The sequence below is a fragment of the Macaca thibetana genome, chromosome 15 (assembly GCF_024542745.1).
Source record: "Macaca thibetana thibetana isolate TM-01 chromosome 15, ASM2454274v1, whole genome shotgun sequence".
Classification (NCBI taxonomy): domain Eukaryota; kingdom Metazoa; phylum Chordata; class Mammalia; order Primates; family Cercopithecidae; genus Macaca; species Macaca thibetana.
Window position 1 is genome coordinate 39,636,521 of NC_065592.1, and position 15,208 is coordinate 39,651,728.

At 43.9% G+C, this 15,208-nt stretch overlaps 1 protein-coding gene across 12 annotated transcripts in view; it reads right to left on the bottom strand.

The window, feature by feature from the left end:
- INVS (inversin) overlaps positions 1-15,208 on the bottom strand; it is a 321,952-nt gene that overhangs the window by 44,655 nt on the left and 262,089 nt on the right. For 11 of the 12 annotated variants that reach the window (XM_050761486.1, XM_050761485.1, XM_050761483.1 and 8 more), the window contains 2 exons: positions 8,631-8,914; positions 1,088-1,802 (listed from right to left, as the gene is read on the bottom strand). In XM_050761486.1, the coding sequence (XP_050617443.1) occupies positions 1,088-1,802; positions 8,631-8,914 (999 nt within the window). The remainder of the gene's footprint in view (positions 1-1,087; positions 1,803-8,630; positions 8,915-15,208) is intronic. The other variant, XM_050761491.1, reaches the window with a different exon arrangement.

A 15,208-nucleotide genomic window follows, 5' to 3' on the forward strand; every position in this document is an offset into this window, starting at 1 on the left:
GCATGGTGATGGCTCACTGGCCTTGACTTCCTGGGGTCAAGCGATCCTCCTGCCTCAGCCTCACAAATAGCTAGGACTACAGGTGTATGCCACCATGCCTGGGTAATTTTTGTATTTTTTTGTAGAGACGGGGTTTGGCCATGTTTCCCGGGGTGATCTCGTCTTATAACCCTGGGTTCAAGTGATCCTCTCACCTCGGCCTCCCAAAGTGCTGGAGTTACAGGTCTAAGCCACTGTGCCTGGCCAGCTCCCACCTATTGGTGATGGGTCCAGCTCCTCTCTGGACACTCATCACTGTAAGGCCTAATTTAGATTTAGGCTCTAGTGAGGCTTTCAGCATGAAAGAGATTATGAGACGTGAACATTTGTAGCAAGAAGACCACTCAAGTCCACCCATAATCACCCCCCAGCAGCATTTGTCTCTAGTATATTGGGACACTGTTTCAGGCTTTTAGGACAGCCTTCACCCCCACTCCCAGTGCCTACTATGTATTCTGAGCTTGGTAGATGCTCAGAGAGGTTTACATAATACAGTTTAGTCACTCAATCTATTATATCCAGACCCTGGTTTAGGTTTTTTGAGTATGACTAGTTTCTGGGTAGTAAAGACATAAGAATAAAAATAAAGTATCTCCTATGTGTGGTAATTTAGAATTAATGAAGTGTGCATTATCTCATTCTAGTAACCTGTCGTATTAATAGGACATGTGCAACAATTATTAAATCCTGTTTTACAGATGAAGAAGCAGAGGGTCGGGGGGCCACGAGATTTGCCCAAAGTCACATAACCTGTTTGAGCTTACCTGAACCTGACATTTCATGGTTACAAACCCAGGACTTTTTCCTTTACCCCATGCTGTGCTGGGAGCACTTTCCCATCTTTCTAGGCAAAAATATCTTCCAAATGGTTTACACAATGTAAATTACTAGGATCTTGTGTGAATTTCATGGGTAGGCTCCGTAAAATTGGCCTTATCATGCCACCAAATAGAACTCATTGGGAAAACATCAAAGAGCACAGATGTCATGTTGAGAATACCAGTAACAACCAAAGAACCACAGATATGGCAGCACCCCATTTTCCTACCTTCGCCAGGCACGCTGGATGACTGCCGCTGCCTTGTTCTTTTTGCGAAACAGCTCTTTCCTCCTTCGTTCTCTCTGAATTATCTGCAGTCGGAGCTCTACAGGGAGAAGGTCAATATTCACACTCTGCCCAGAGAGACCAGGTACTGGATCAGTCTCCTTAGATACCTGAAAGTCCTCGGACAGGGTGGATGTCTCCAGCCTCCTGGCTCCTGACCTCAACTCCTCTGTGCTCTGTGGCAAATCTGAATAGAGCCCTCCTGCGAGCTTGGTTTGTGTCACTTTGTTTCTTGGTGTACGATGGTGGGGAGGATTCTGCCCAGCATGGACTGCCTCCCCCCGGGCACTGCCAGGCCGGCTAGAACCAGCCGGGGAGCACCTTCCTCCTTTGAGCTCTTGAGTGCGCCTTTTCTGGGGGGCGCATTTGGCCTTGGGTTCTGTGTCATGCCGCCTGCTGGGCTTCCAGTGGCTATCGTGTGGTGGAAGGCTTGCAGCTGCCCGCCTGGAGTCCTCTCCTTTCTCATCAGGCCCAGCCACCCTGATACAGGAGGGCTGCTTCACGAAGCCTTTCCCCTTTGCACACCGCTGATCACCAGCTGTCTCACCTCTGGACTTCTCAACAGAGGGAGCTCCTGGATGCCTGTTTCCATCACTGCCTTCATTGGGTCTGAAGTGGACACAGGCAGATTGGCCTTTAGAATGTTCTCGGGCTGTTTCTTGGGGAAACAAAGAAAAAATATTGTCCAAAACTTGCATAGTAGGATAATTTTGCTAATATGTTCACATAAGATATTCAGACTTAGACTATATCATTACCATAATAGTGGCAAATACGACTAGGAAAAAACTGTTTAACTTCTATTTCCAGCAATATGGTAGGTTAGATAACCTGAAGCCCTTCTCACCTTAACAAAAATAATGGATATCCTTTGGAAAGCACTGTCATGCCTTTAAGAAAATAAAGGAACTCTGGAGGCCAAAAACAAAGAAAAAATTGAAAATCAAAGCAATTAAGTGTGTGAGCTGATCCAGTGACTGTCTAGGCAGGTAATGGTGGTGGAGTGGGCAACAGATGGTCTTATTAAATATCTGGCTGTATTTTAACATCTACATAAGAACAGAAAATGAGGCCTTGCAGGAAGAAAGTTAACTGGAACAAGACTCCACCTGAAGCCAGCACTCTTGAAGGGATATACCTTTTGGAAATAATCCAGATTTTAAAATCTGCTCTCCAGCACTTGGAGATGACAAGGAAGTTTGTTTCAGCTCAGGTTCTGGATAGGGTAAGGAGTCTCGCATAAGAATTTAAAACCAAAGTCTTCTTCCTCACATAGGCTTGGTATTCATTTATTCTTAATCCATAGGAGACAGTAACATAAAAACTGTTCTCAGGATGGAGATATCCCACGATACCTCACAGAAGCAAACACAATATTGCTTTAGTGTGACATGCTCTCAACTCAGGCTGCACAAAGGGGTCCTCTGAAAATGACTAACATCTAAAATGAAAAATATGCCAGGCACAGTGGCTCACGCCTGTAATCCTAGCACTTTGGGAGGCCGAGATGGGAATCATGAGGTCAGGAGTTTGAGACCAGCCTGGCCAACATGGTGAAACCTTGTCTCTACTAAAAATACAAACATTATCTGGGCATGGTGGTGTGTGCCTATAGTCCCAGCTACTAGGGGGGCTGAGGCAGGAGAATCGCTTGAACCCAGGAGGCATAGGTTGCAGTGAGCTGAGATCGCGCCACTGCACTCCAGCCTGGGTGACAGCAAGACTCTGTCTCAAAGAAAAAAAAAAAAATCTTACTAAAACAGGCACATAGATTATCCAGATAATGTGTTTTCAGAAACAGACTTTAAAATAACTGTTCTGGCTGGGTGCAGTGGCCCAGCACCTTGGGAGGCTGAGGCAAGAGGATTGCTTGAGCCAAGTCTGAGACAAGCCTGGTAACATAGTGAGACCCCACTTCTAAAAATAAAAAAACAATTATCCAGACATGGTAGTGCATGCCTGTAGTCCCAGCTACTCAGAAGGCTGAGGTGAAAGGTCGCTTGAGCCTGGGAGGTTGAGGGTGCAGTGAGCTGTTTGTGCCACTGCACTCCAGCCTGAGCAACAGAGTGAGACTATGTCTCAGTAATGTAAAATAAAATATTCTTAAGTGCCAAAGAGCTATCTAAACTATGCTACTCTTCATGTAAGAAAGAAAGGGATGGGCCGGGCACGGTGGCTCACGCCTGTAATCCCAGCATTTTGGGAGGCCGTGGCGGGCAGATCTCCTGAGGTCGGGAGTTCGAGACCAGCCTGACCAACATGGAGAAACCCCATCTCTACTAAAAATACAAAAAAACTAGTTGGGCGTGGTGGTGCATGCCTTCATCCCAGTGACTCAGGAGGCTGAGGCAGGAGAATCGCTTGAACCCAGGAGGCGGAGGTTGCGGTGAGCCAAGATCGCGCCACTGCACTCCAGCCTAGGCAACAAGAGCAAAACTCTGTCTCAAAAAAGAAAAAAACAAAGAAAGGGATATAAGAAGATATACCTCATGAGTGAGCCCAGGTGATCGAGAAGAGGAACTGCCCAGGTAGCTGATGGGACTGTGAGAAATAATAAACTTCTGTTGTTTTAAGCCACTTAGTTTTGGGAGTGGTTTATTATGCTACAGGAGATAACCAACACAGATATTTATATCTAGAAAAGAGAGATGCTGTCTTAAAATATAAAATCCATGGTATTGACTTTGGACTGGTTGGTGAGCAGAAGCTGGGAAGGCAATGAAGAGACTGCTGGTGAAGGCTGGAAGAGCAGAGAAGAAACTGCTGTGGGAATCTAGAGAGAAGTGAACCTTGTTATTCAGTGGCAGAATTAACTGGCAAAATTGTCACCTGCAGTAACGTAGAAGATAGAAAATATACCTAATGAAGCTGTAGATACAGTTCAGGAGGTTTCCAGATGGAATGTAGAACAAAATGTCAACTGCTTTTTAACCTACATATGACAAGGTATGGGGAGAAAGCAAATAAAATGAAGAAAAAACTGCTCCGTTTGCAAGCAAAATTTAGAGATAATGTAAAGATCGCAGGATGTGCTGGGTTAGAAAATAAAACTATTTTAACATTTTTATTCTTTCCAGCCAGCAAAAGTCTCATAGGCCTCAGCATAAAGATCAAATCAGGCCGGACACAGTGACTAACACTTATAAAATCCCCGCACTTTGGGAGGCCAAGACAGGTAGATTGCTTGAGCCCAGGCGTTTGAGACCAGCCTCGGCAATATGATGAAATCTCGTCTCTACGAAAAAGAAATGCAAAAAATTAGCCAGGCATGATAGCACACACCTATGGTCCCAGCTACCCGGGAGGCTGAGGTGGGGGGATCACTTGAGCCTGGGAGGCAGAAGTTGCAGTGAGCTGTGATTGCACCACTGCACTCCAGCCTGGGTGACAGGGTGAGACCCTGTCTCAAAAAACAAAACAGAACAAAAAAAGTATGGCTGTACACCCTTTATTAAGATTCAAAAATATTTAAGATGGTATATAATAGGCCTTCTCAGCTCGACAAAGGAATTTCTAAGAATCTCAAGGGCATTTTCCCACAGAAATCTGAGCTACTCAAATGAGAGCAAAGCTTGTTTGAAAAATTATGGATGTGGCTTTTGAAATATGAAATGAATCCAATCAGATTCACAGGAAACCCATGAAGTTTTTGAGATAATCGTATTGAGAGTACCACAAGCTTGAACTGGTGACATAGTTCAAATCAAAAAGAAGCCTCTGGGGCCCCAGTATCCTATAGTCAGGAGACAGGCTGAGAAAGCTACTCAGCTGCAAACAGGGGCATTTCTTCGGAAAAGGAAGGACTTCTCAGAGAGCAGAGTCAAGAATTCAGGTAGCAGAGCCAAGAGCCATGGAGAACAATGGAATAGGAAGGCACCAGGAGTAAAATGAGACCCTAATCAAGGAATTTTACCTCAGAGTAGGGGCCCTGGTAAAATGTGACCAGCTGGCTTTCAGAATTGCTATGGACTAATGGCTGCTATGCGCCTCCTATTCTACCCTTTTGTCTACTGTGGTTATTCTGTTCCTATCTCACCACTGTTTGTTGGGTGTGGGGGAGTGGTGTTGATAATGTGTCTTTTTGGCTGACTGATCTCTGAATCAGAAAGAGTCCCAGCTGGTGAACCTGAACCACATCTGATTCATGTCTTCAAATCCTAGACTTCAAGTGTGATGAGATAATCAGGTGGAGATTTTGGGGTACTGAGATAGGGATGTATTAGTCTATTCCTACACTGCTATAAAGAACTACCTGAGACCGGGTAATTTATAAAGAAAAGAGGTTTAATCGATTCACAGTTCCACAGGCTTAACAGGAAGCATGACTGGCAGGCCTCAGAAAACCTACAATCATGGTGGAAGGCAAAGGGGAAGCAAGCACCTTCCTCACATGGTAGCAGGAGAGAGCGTGAGCGAGGGGGTAAGTGCCACACACATTTAAACCATCAGATCTTGTGAGAACTCACTATCATGAGAACAGCATGGGGGAAATCCGCCCCCATGATCCAATCACCTCCCACCAAGTCCCTCCCCGAACATTGGGAATTGCAATTCAACACAAGATTTGGATGGGGACACAGAGCCAATCCATATCAAGGGGTAAGAATATCTTGCATGCGGGAGGAATGTGAATAATCTGTGACCAAATAGGAACTATGACAGGTTGTTTAATAGCCAAAAATTCCTCCCATCTTCGTATGCACAAAGGTGGAATCTATTTCTCCACATCATTTGGTCTGGGATGGTCTCGTAATTTGCTTTGATCAATACAATGTGTGCAAATTCTAGAGTCTATTTCTCAAGAGGTCTTGTGGCTTTTATCTTTGCTTTCTGAGAATGCTGTCCTGAGACCACGATGTAAGGAAGCCAGTCTAGTCTACTGGAGGATGAAAACCATGTAAAACAGAGTCAAAGAATCCCATCTGATAGCTTGCATCAATTGCTAGACATTCAAGTCAGTATATCTTAGACAGGGAATTCCACTGACTCTCCACCTGAATGTAGACACATGAGTGAGACCAGATGAAGCCTGTAAAGAAACTTTCCAACCAAAATAGAATCATAAAAATTAAATCGTTATTGTTCAAAGTCACTTCGTCTTTGTGTGATTTGTTTACAGCAGTAGACAATGGAAGCAACCCTGCTCTCACAGATCTTGCAGTTTAGTGGAAAAAATGACAAGTAAACCAGTAATAACAGTAAAAAGTGATGATCTTTATAAGAGGGAAGTATAGGAGAATTATGGGAGCATATAGCAGGAAACTATAGCCTCCTTTAGTGGGGAGATAAGGTTGAACCGAAGAAGCAACATTATCCCTGATATCTCAAAAATAAGGTAGAGGGAGTGGCATCTGCAAAGGCCCCAAGCTAAGAAAGAACTCAAGGAAGTTCTACATGGCTGTCACATTATGAGAGCTTAATTAAAGCTGGTTGGATGAATAAATGAATGAATATGTAGCAAAGCATCATGAGTATACAATCCTTAAGGATTACCCTGTAAAGTTGATTATGGAATTATATTCCAGAAATGTTTATAGTCATTTTACATATATATATATTTTGAGACAGAGTCTCACTGTTGCCCAGGCTGGAGTGCAGAGACACAATCTCAGCCCAATGCAACTAACGCCTCTCAGGTTCAAGCAGCTCTTGTGCTTTAGCCTCCTGAGTTGCATGTACCACCATGCCTGGCTAATTTTTATATTTTTAGTAGAGATGGAGTTTCGCCAAGTTGGCCAGGCTGGTCTTGAACTTCTGGCCTCAAGTAATCTGTGTGCCCCGGCCTCCCAAAGTGTTGAGATTACAGGTGTGAGTCACTGCACCCAGCCTGTAATCATTTTATGTATACTTTTCTGTAGTTGTTCTTGGCTGGATTAACGTGTGGCTCAATAATAATAGTTACTGAAAACCTATGATGAGTTATGGGCTGTAACAAGTACTCTACATGAATTATTTCTATCCATAGCTACCTTGTGGTGTAGAAAGTATACCCTCACTTCATAGCTAAGGAAGTTAAGGTTCAAAGAAACAGGTTGAACTGTCCAAGCCCTGAATTCAGTAATCATGAAGTTCCAGAGCCCCCTTCTGAGAAAGTCCATAAGGTCAGGGCTATTTTCATAATAATACGAAGACATAATTTGCCCTTTTCACTGTGTTGGCATTTGCACTTAGATTTTGAGAAAGCTCCTACCATTTTCTAACTTCTAAGAGTAGCTCAATGTGTTTAAATTGCTTCATGCAAACAATAGGGTTCGTGCTGCACACTGTTCCTTCTGGGAGTCTGGAATTTTGGCATATGCTAGGCAGAGGGTATCTATGTGACTGACTCCAGATAAAAATCCTGGAGTCCTAGGTTCATGTGAGCTTTCTTTGTCAACAAAAGTTTGTCTGACTGGTTGTTAAATTTATTGCAGAAGGAATTAAATGTGTTGCGTGTGACTCCACTGGGAGAGAGCCACTGGAAGCTCGTGCCTAATTTCCTCTGGACATTGCTCCATACACCTTTTCTCTTTGCTCATTTTGCTTTGTGTCCCTTTGTTATAATAAATCCTAACTGGGAGTACAACTATATGCTGAGTCCCCCTAGTAAATCCTCCAACATCACCAAACCTGGTGGTAGTCTTGGGGATGGGGATCATGGGGACCCTTGACATACAGGTAAACTCTAAATAGGATAAACTGCAAAAACCCATGCCAAGACACATCATATTAAACTTCTGAAAGCTAATGATAAATTTTAAAATCTTGAAAGCAGCCAGAGAGAAATGACATATTACCTAGGACTGTTACTGAGAAACACCAATTTGAAGGACAGTGGATTTCTCATCTGAAACCATGGAAGTCAAAAGGAAATGGCACAATATTTTTCAAGTGCTAAAAGAAAAGAACTGCCAACCACGAATTCTACATCTGTCTTAATGATTCTTCAGGAATCAAATAAAAACATTGTCAGACAAAGGAAAACTGAAAGAATTCGTTGCTAGCAGACATACCCTTAAAGATTGGCCAAAGAAAGCTCTTCATACAGAAAGGAAAGGATACAAGAATCTTAGAGCATCAGGAAGGAAGAAGAAACAACAGAAGAGCAGAAAGACGGGTGCATAAAATGTTATTTCCTTTGTGAGTTTTATAAATTGTATCTCATGATTGAAACAAAATTTATGACACCATCTGATACCTAAGCAATGATACTTAAAAGTGGACAAGATAAATGGAAGTGAGGTTTTCACGCTTCACTCTAAAAAAGAAAAGAAAACAAAAAACCATAAATCAATCAAGATGGAATGCTTAAAAATGCTGAAGTAACCTACAGGAAGTGAAAAAAAGAGAACTGAGAACCAGAGGAAACAAGTAGAATACAAATCATAAAGTGGTGGTCCTAAGTGCTAATATAACAATTATCTTAAGTGTAATTGGTCTAAATACACCAAAGAAAAAAGCCCACAGTCCGTGGGCCAGCAGGAGATGACAAAGGCAATACACCTACCATTTGGCCTTCTGGAGTTTGTTCCCTGCAAATCCGAGGAAGCATACTGCTCCTTCTGGAGGGCTCTGCCTAGAGACCCTCCTGGAGATCCTCTGCTGTCTCTTGGCTCAGGGCCTTGGGCCACGTTGCCAGCAGGAGGCTGCTTGCTGGGGGCCCGGCTCTGCCTGCTGGGTGCATCCCGGGTGCTGGGCAGACAGGGAAGGGCCTGGGGTCTGCAGGAATCTGGGCTTTGCCTTCCTTTTTGCTGTTCTGCCTCTTTTCGTTTGTTTTCTTCCTCTCGCTTTCTGGAAGCAAAGTCAAAGAGGAAAAGGAAAAAAATGTAAAGAGTATCACCTGCTCAAGTGTCTCTGTGTGAGATTTAAATTTTAAGAGGCGCTACTACATCACAGGAGATATTTGGAAATTTGCATTTTCCAAGAGCAGTCTTTTCTCCAGATAAAATAAAAACCACCTCTTTCACACCAGGCCTTATAGCCCAAAAGATGACGGAGCTGAAAAGTTTATAGATCAGTCTTTGTGCTGTTGAGACACGAGAGATAACCAGGCAACTTTTCTGAATGTGAAACATAACACATTCCCAACGGTGTGTATGCCCCAAGCTTGTGTGTGATACCTGGAGCTACCTGTACCACCACCCGTTTTTCTCCTGTTTCAGAAGGCACACCAGAATGCAACTGAGAATGACAGTCAAAGGGATAACTTTGAATCTGCTCTATTCATTTAAAAAAGCCCATTGGCAAACCTTAATGATCATATAAAAAGTCACTTGCAAAGTACCTTGCCAGTGATTAAAACACACCTGTGAGTTGCAAATGCTGCCGTTAAGAGCTCTAGCTAATGAGTCAAATCCACTCATTTTACAGATGAGACCCAGAAGGTAGGGTGATTTTAAAAAAGTCACACATGAATAGCTGGTGGCAAAGCTGGAACCCTTGGGTAGCAAGAGAACAGACAAGGGCTGGGGAGGAGGGGCCCATCTAAAGATGAGTAGCAGGGTGAGGCAGGTGGGTCTGACGTGGCTCAGAAAGGTAGCCCAGGCCCCTAACTAAGGACAAAGGAAGGGGCTGAGTTAGGGGCAGGATTCGTTTGACCACTGCTGTTAATTTGTAGGGATTCCCAAGGCAAAGACAGGAGGAAAAACAAAATTTCTGAGTCTCTCTGCTGGGCACTGAAGATACAGAAATGACGACCACAGATTTCAGGTCCTCCCTAAGGAATCTTCTACCCAGAAGGGGACAGCCAGGAAAACAAAGACCTAATTTATCATGGAAGAAATGTTATATTTTGCATTTATTTATCTTTTTAAAGACAGGGTCTTTTACCTAGGCTAGAGTGCAATGTGCAGTGGTGCCTTCTTAGCTCCCCGCAGCCTTGAACTCCTGGGCTTAAGCGATCCTCCCACCTCAGCCTCCTGAGTAGCATGCGCCACCACACCTGGATAATTTTTAAATTTTTTGTAGAGATCGGTGGGTGGGGTTGCGGGGGGGGGGGGGGGCGCGCTGGTCTCACTTTGTTGTCCAGGCTGGTTTTGAACTCCTGGGCTCAAGCCATCCCCCAGCTTTGGCCTCCCAAAGGGTTGGGATTATAGGCGTGCACCACCACGCCCAGCTGAAAAGGACTTTAGTTGTGTGCCCCTCACACTTTATTGGGCTGAATCACCTGGTGTGTTGGTAATTATGGATTCTGACTTAGAAAGGCTGGGGAGAACTCAAGATTCTGCATTTCTAACAAGCGCCCAGGTGATCCAGGTGTTGCTGGCTCTCTGGCCACACCTTGAGTAGCCAGGCTTAAGAGCACAGGAAAGTCTAACATGGACTGCTCACTATACCACTAGGTGGAATGAAATGTACAATATGAAATGTGATTCTCCACATTGACGCCAACTTTTTGTAAGGTCCACCTTGCTCACACATGAGCATTCCATCTTTATAGGCAACCTGACAAGGTGCAGGGCTAAGGATCAGACACAGAAGCATGAGACAAGGTGGAGACCCTAAGCTGACAAGCAGTCATAGAATCCAGACTGCCACGGACTACGGCATTTGAAGCAAAGCTTATTTAGATCTCAAGGGACAGGAAAGCCCCAGCTGACAGATACCTGGGTTACACTTTGATTTAAAACCTTGTCAACTTGTTAAATTCCCCTTCTGAAGCTCTTTCTTCCTGTATGGAGTAGCCCCTGATCTGGGGTCCAAGCTTGCTTATCTAACAGTTTTCTATTGAGTCCCATTACCAAGAACATGGCCAGATGGGTCGTGCTAACTCCTGTACAGCTCTAGTGTTTTTATTCGACTCTGGTTTTGTGACATCTTTGCCACCTGCTAATGACTGCGGTCTACAGGCCAGCTGGACAGCCTGTCATCTCAGAACTTGAGATTCATATGGATGCGAGCAGGCGCCATTTCAGTGTGATCTGTCTGGGACAAGGCTGCTTTTCAGAAGAAGGTGGAAGCATCTGGGTGGCGGAAGTGCTGCTAATAGATTTAATAGCCTTGCTCCAGGAAGGCAGAGGAAGAAGGGCTGTGCTTTTTATCAGCACCAATGAGCAGAGCTGTTTTAAGGGAATGATATTGGCTCATTAGACAGACACATGTGGGTGTCTGTCTGGGTTGGCACCTACATGGATCTCACTGCCATTAAGGGGGACTCTGAGGTGACAAATTAGACTTTGTTGTTTGAGCAGTCTCCTCTTTCTTTTTAGGAAACCAAACAGCTCCTTATTCAATTCCAAGAAGCTTCTCTGTAGCCAGTCCCGGGGCAAACCTTATCACTGCAGACCTTTCTGGGCCTTTAAACAAAGGCAGTCACGTGAGGAACAGGGGATCCAGCCTTTTAAAGTGGTCAGGACACCCAGAAAGCAAGAGGGCTTTGACTTCTGGAGATTGCTTTGGAGGGGGGATACAGGGGAGTGATTTTTCATTTTGGTAGAACTAAGTAAGCAGAATTAGGAGACAGAATGCAATCATCTGAATGAATAATTAGCCCCTGGTCTTATAAATATAATTAATTTTTTTTAATTGATGCATTTTACATTAAAAAAATCTTCCAGGTGGCACATGGCCCACAATTGTGAAGTTCTTCAGAGCAGTGGTTCTTGATGTAACAGCAGTGATCACTGGATATTGGGGGAACCCACCCCCGATAATTCAATGTAGGTTCTTTTCTATTTTCCCTAAGTGTCAGCCGGTCTGAGAAATAAAGGGAAAGAGTACAAAACAGAGGAATTTTAAAGCTGGGTGTCCGGGAGAGACATCATATGTAGGCAGGTTCTGTGATGCCCCCTGAGCCACAAAACCAGCAAGTTTTTATTAGCAATTTTCAAAGGGGAGGGAGTGTACGCATAGGGTGTGGGTCACAGAGATCACATGCTTCAAGGGCAACAAAAGATCACAAGGCAGAAGGTCAGGGCGAAACTAGAATCACTAATGAACTTCCATGTCCCGCTGTGCATGCACTGTCATTGATAAACATCTTAACAGGATTCAAGAGCCTTGAACTGGTCTGACAGAATTTGCCAGGCTGGAATTTCCTAATCCTAGCAAGTCTGGGGGTGTTGCAGGAGGCCAGGGCGTGTTTCATCCCTGATCTGCAACTGCATAAGGCAGACACCCCCAGAGCAGCCATTTTAGAGGCCTCCCCAGGAATGCATTCTTTTCCCAGGGCTGTTAATTATTAATATTCCTTATTGGGGAAAGAATTCAGCGATATTTCTCTTACCCATTTTCAGTAATAAGAGGAATATGGCTCTGTTCTGCCTGGCTCCCAGGCAGCCAGACTTTAAGGTTATCTCCCTTGTTCCCTGAAAATCGCTGCTATCCTGTTCTTAAGGTGCCCAGATTTCATATTGTTCAACCACACATGCTTTATGAACAATTTGTGCAGTTAACGCAATCATCACAGCATCCAGAGGTGAAATATATCCTCAGCTTACAAAGATGACGGGATTAAAAGATTAAAGTAAAGACAGGCATAGGAAATTATATGAGTATCGATTGGGGAAGTGATAAATGTCCATGAAATCTCCACAATTTATGTTCTTCTGTCACGGCTTCAGCAGGTCCCTCTGTTTGGGTTCCCTGACTTCCCGCAACAATTGGGAAAAAACGGAGTGGGATTAAAACTGGAAATTATGCGTAACCTATATCCTATTTTATCTATATTGCTGCCTTAAAACTAAAGCAGCAGCAGTAACAACAACAACACAAACAATTCAGCTTCTGAGAGTTGAACATGACCCCACATGTATGTGTCTCCCTGGGGAAAAAGTCCAGAACCATTGCTCATAGCGTAAGAGTTTGAAGAAACCACAGTATATTGAGGGTGACACCCTCATTTGGTAGATAAGAAAACAGGCAGAGAGGTAAGTGACTTACCCAAGGCTACATGGTAAACTACAGACAGAGCCAAGATAGAACTCAGCTGCTTTATCTCCTGGTAAAATTCATCCCCATGACAGAGTTGTTTTTAAGAATTTCACCTAACTTCTTCCATTATTTAAAAAATTAATTGGGTCATATGAAGAAGCTGGGGATGCCACTTCAAACTAATCATTCGCAGTATTTAAAAATGAGCTTTCTTTTTTATTTTTATTTTTAGAGACAAGGTCTCACTCTGTCACCTAGGCTGGAATGCAGTGGTGCAATCATAGCTCACTGTAACCTTGAACTTTTAGGCTAATTTTTAAAAAAATATTTTGTAGAGACAAGGTCTCCCTATGTTGCCCAGGCTTGTCTTCAACTCCTGGCCTCAAGTGATCCTCCCACCTCAGCCTCTCAAAGGGCTGGGATTACAGGTGTGAGCCACTGCACTCAGCCATACCTAGCTTTCAATGTAGTGTTTAGTCCTTAGCTCTTAGATTCAATAATTGTCCTGAAATTTAAATGTTTTTTTCTTAAGTTATAAAGAAATGTCAAAGATCTTTAATCAGGGCCGGGCACGGTGGCTCACGCCTGTAATCCCAGCACTTTGGGAGGCTGAGGCGAGTGGATCATGAGGTCAGGAGAGTGAGACCATCTTGGCTAACATGGTGAAACCCCATGTCTACTAAAAATACAAAAAATTAGCTGGGCATGGTGGCGGGTGCCTGTAGTCCCAGCTACTCAGGAGGCTGAGGCAGGAGAATGGCGTAAACCTGGGAGGTGGAGCTTGCAGTGACCCAAGATTGTGCCACTGCACTCCAGCCTGGGTGACAGAGCGAGGCTCTGTCTCAAAAAAACAAAACAAAACAAAACAAAAACAAAATTTAATCATGAAGGTACACTATGTTATAAAGATCTATTTTACCTGTAAAGCTTAGAACAAATATCAGAAAAAGAACCAATATTATTCTAGTTGATATGAAAAAATTTTAAAAGTTCTATGACACAGCAAACAACATTTCTGCAGGAAAATTATTAACATGCAGAATATTAGTGGATAAAATAGTCCCACCTTTCTCTCTCTCTTTTTCCTACTATGTGAAGAGAAATTGGGTAGACGATAGCTTCTAATGGGCTGCTAATTTAGTCTGGTTTGTACTGTCTCTTTTAGAGCAATTTTTGTAGCTCTTCAGAGGCTCACAGGATAAGAAAGTGAGAAAGTCAACTGGGGATCAAATCTTTGACAACATCTGTTTCAGGTCCTGCGCTCCACAGGGCGAAGAGGGGTTTCCAGACTCTCAGCTGATGGGACTGGGGCTGTCTACCCAGGAATAAAAGATTTACAGGACACATCGCTGCTTCACATTGCTCGAGGGCTATTATGGGGCAGAGATATTCCCCCAAAGCCCCCTAAAACCAAATCTAAGACCCACAGATAGAAATTTTTACAAATTACTAGCCTGGATGAAAATCTGGCAAGAAAAGGGCTAAAAAGAAGCTGAGTGGCCGGGCGCGGTGGCTCAAGCCTGTAATCCCAGCACTTTGGGAGGCCGAGACGGGTGGATCACGAGGTCAGGAGATCGAGACCATCCTGGATAACACGGTGAAACCCCGTCTCTACTAAGAAATACAAAAAAAAAAACTAGCCGGGAGAGGTGGCGGGCGCCTGTAGTCCCAGCTACTCGGGAGGCTGAGGCCGGAGAATGGCGTGAACCTGGGAGGCGGAGCTTGCAGTGAGCTGAGATCCGGCCACTGCACTCCAGCCTGGGCTACAGAGGGAGACTCCGTCTCAAAAAAAAAAAAAAAAAAAAAAAAAAAGAAGCTGAGTGATCAGAAATTTTAACAAATTTTAACAAAAGCTGATCAAGGGCAGTAACTTAAATGACTTGAATGTACGATGGCTTCAGCATCTCAGGAGTGGATATATCTATTTGTGCAATATGGCAAACTCTTGACTCTGGCCCTGCATAGTTGGAGTTATGGAAGTTGATATTTTTTCTACCCCACTATGTGCCTTCTAAATACTGCGACCCATAAGAGAGTTCTATTTGCCCACTTTTGACATGAAGAAATTAATTCTATCAGACACTGCAGAAACAGGCAGGCTCTTTTCCATCCCATGAATATTCAGGTTTCCATTGCCATGAATACAAGACCTAGTGAGGTCTGAGAGATGTGATTAAAATGCTTCTACAGAAAAGAGAAGTCTACTTAGTGTGT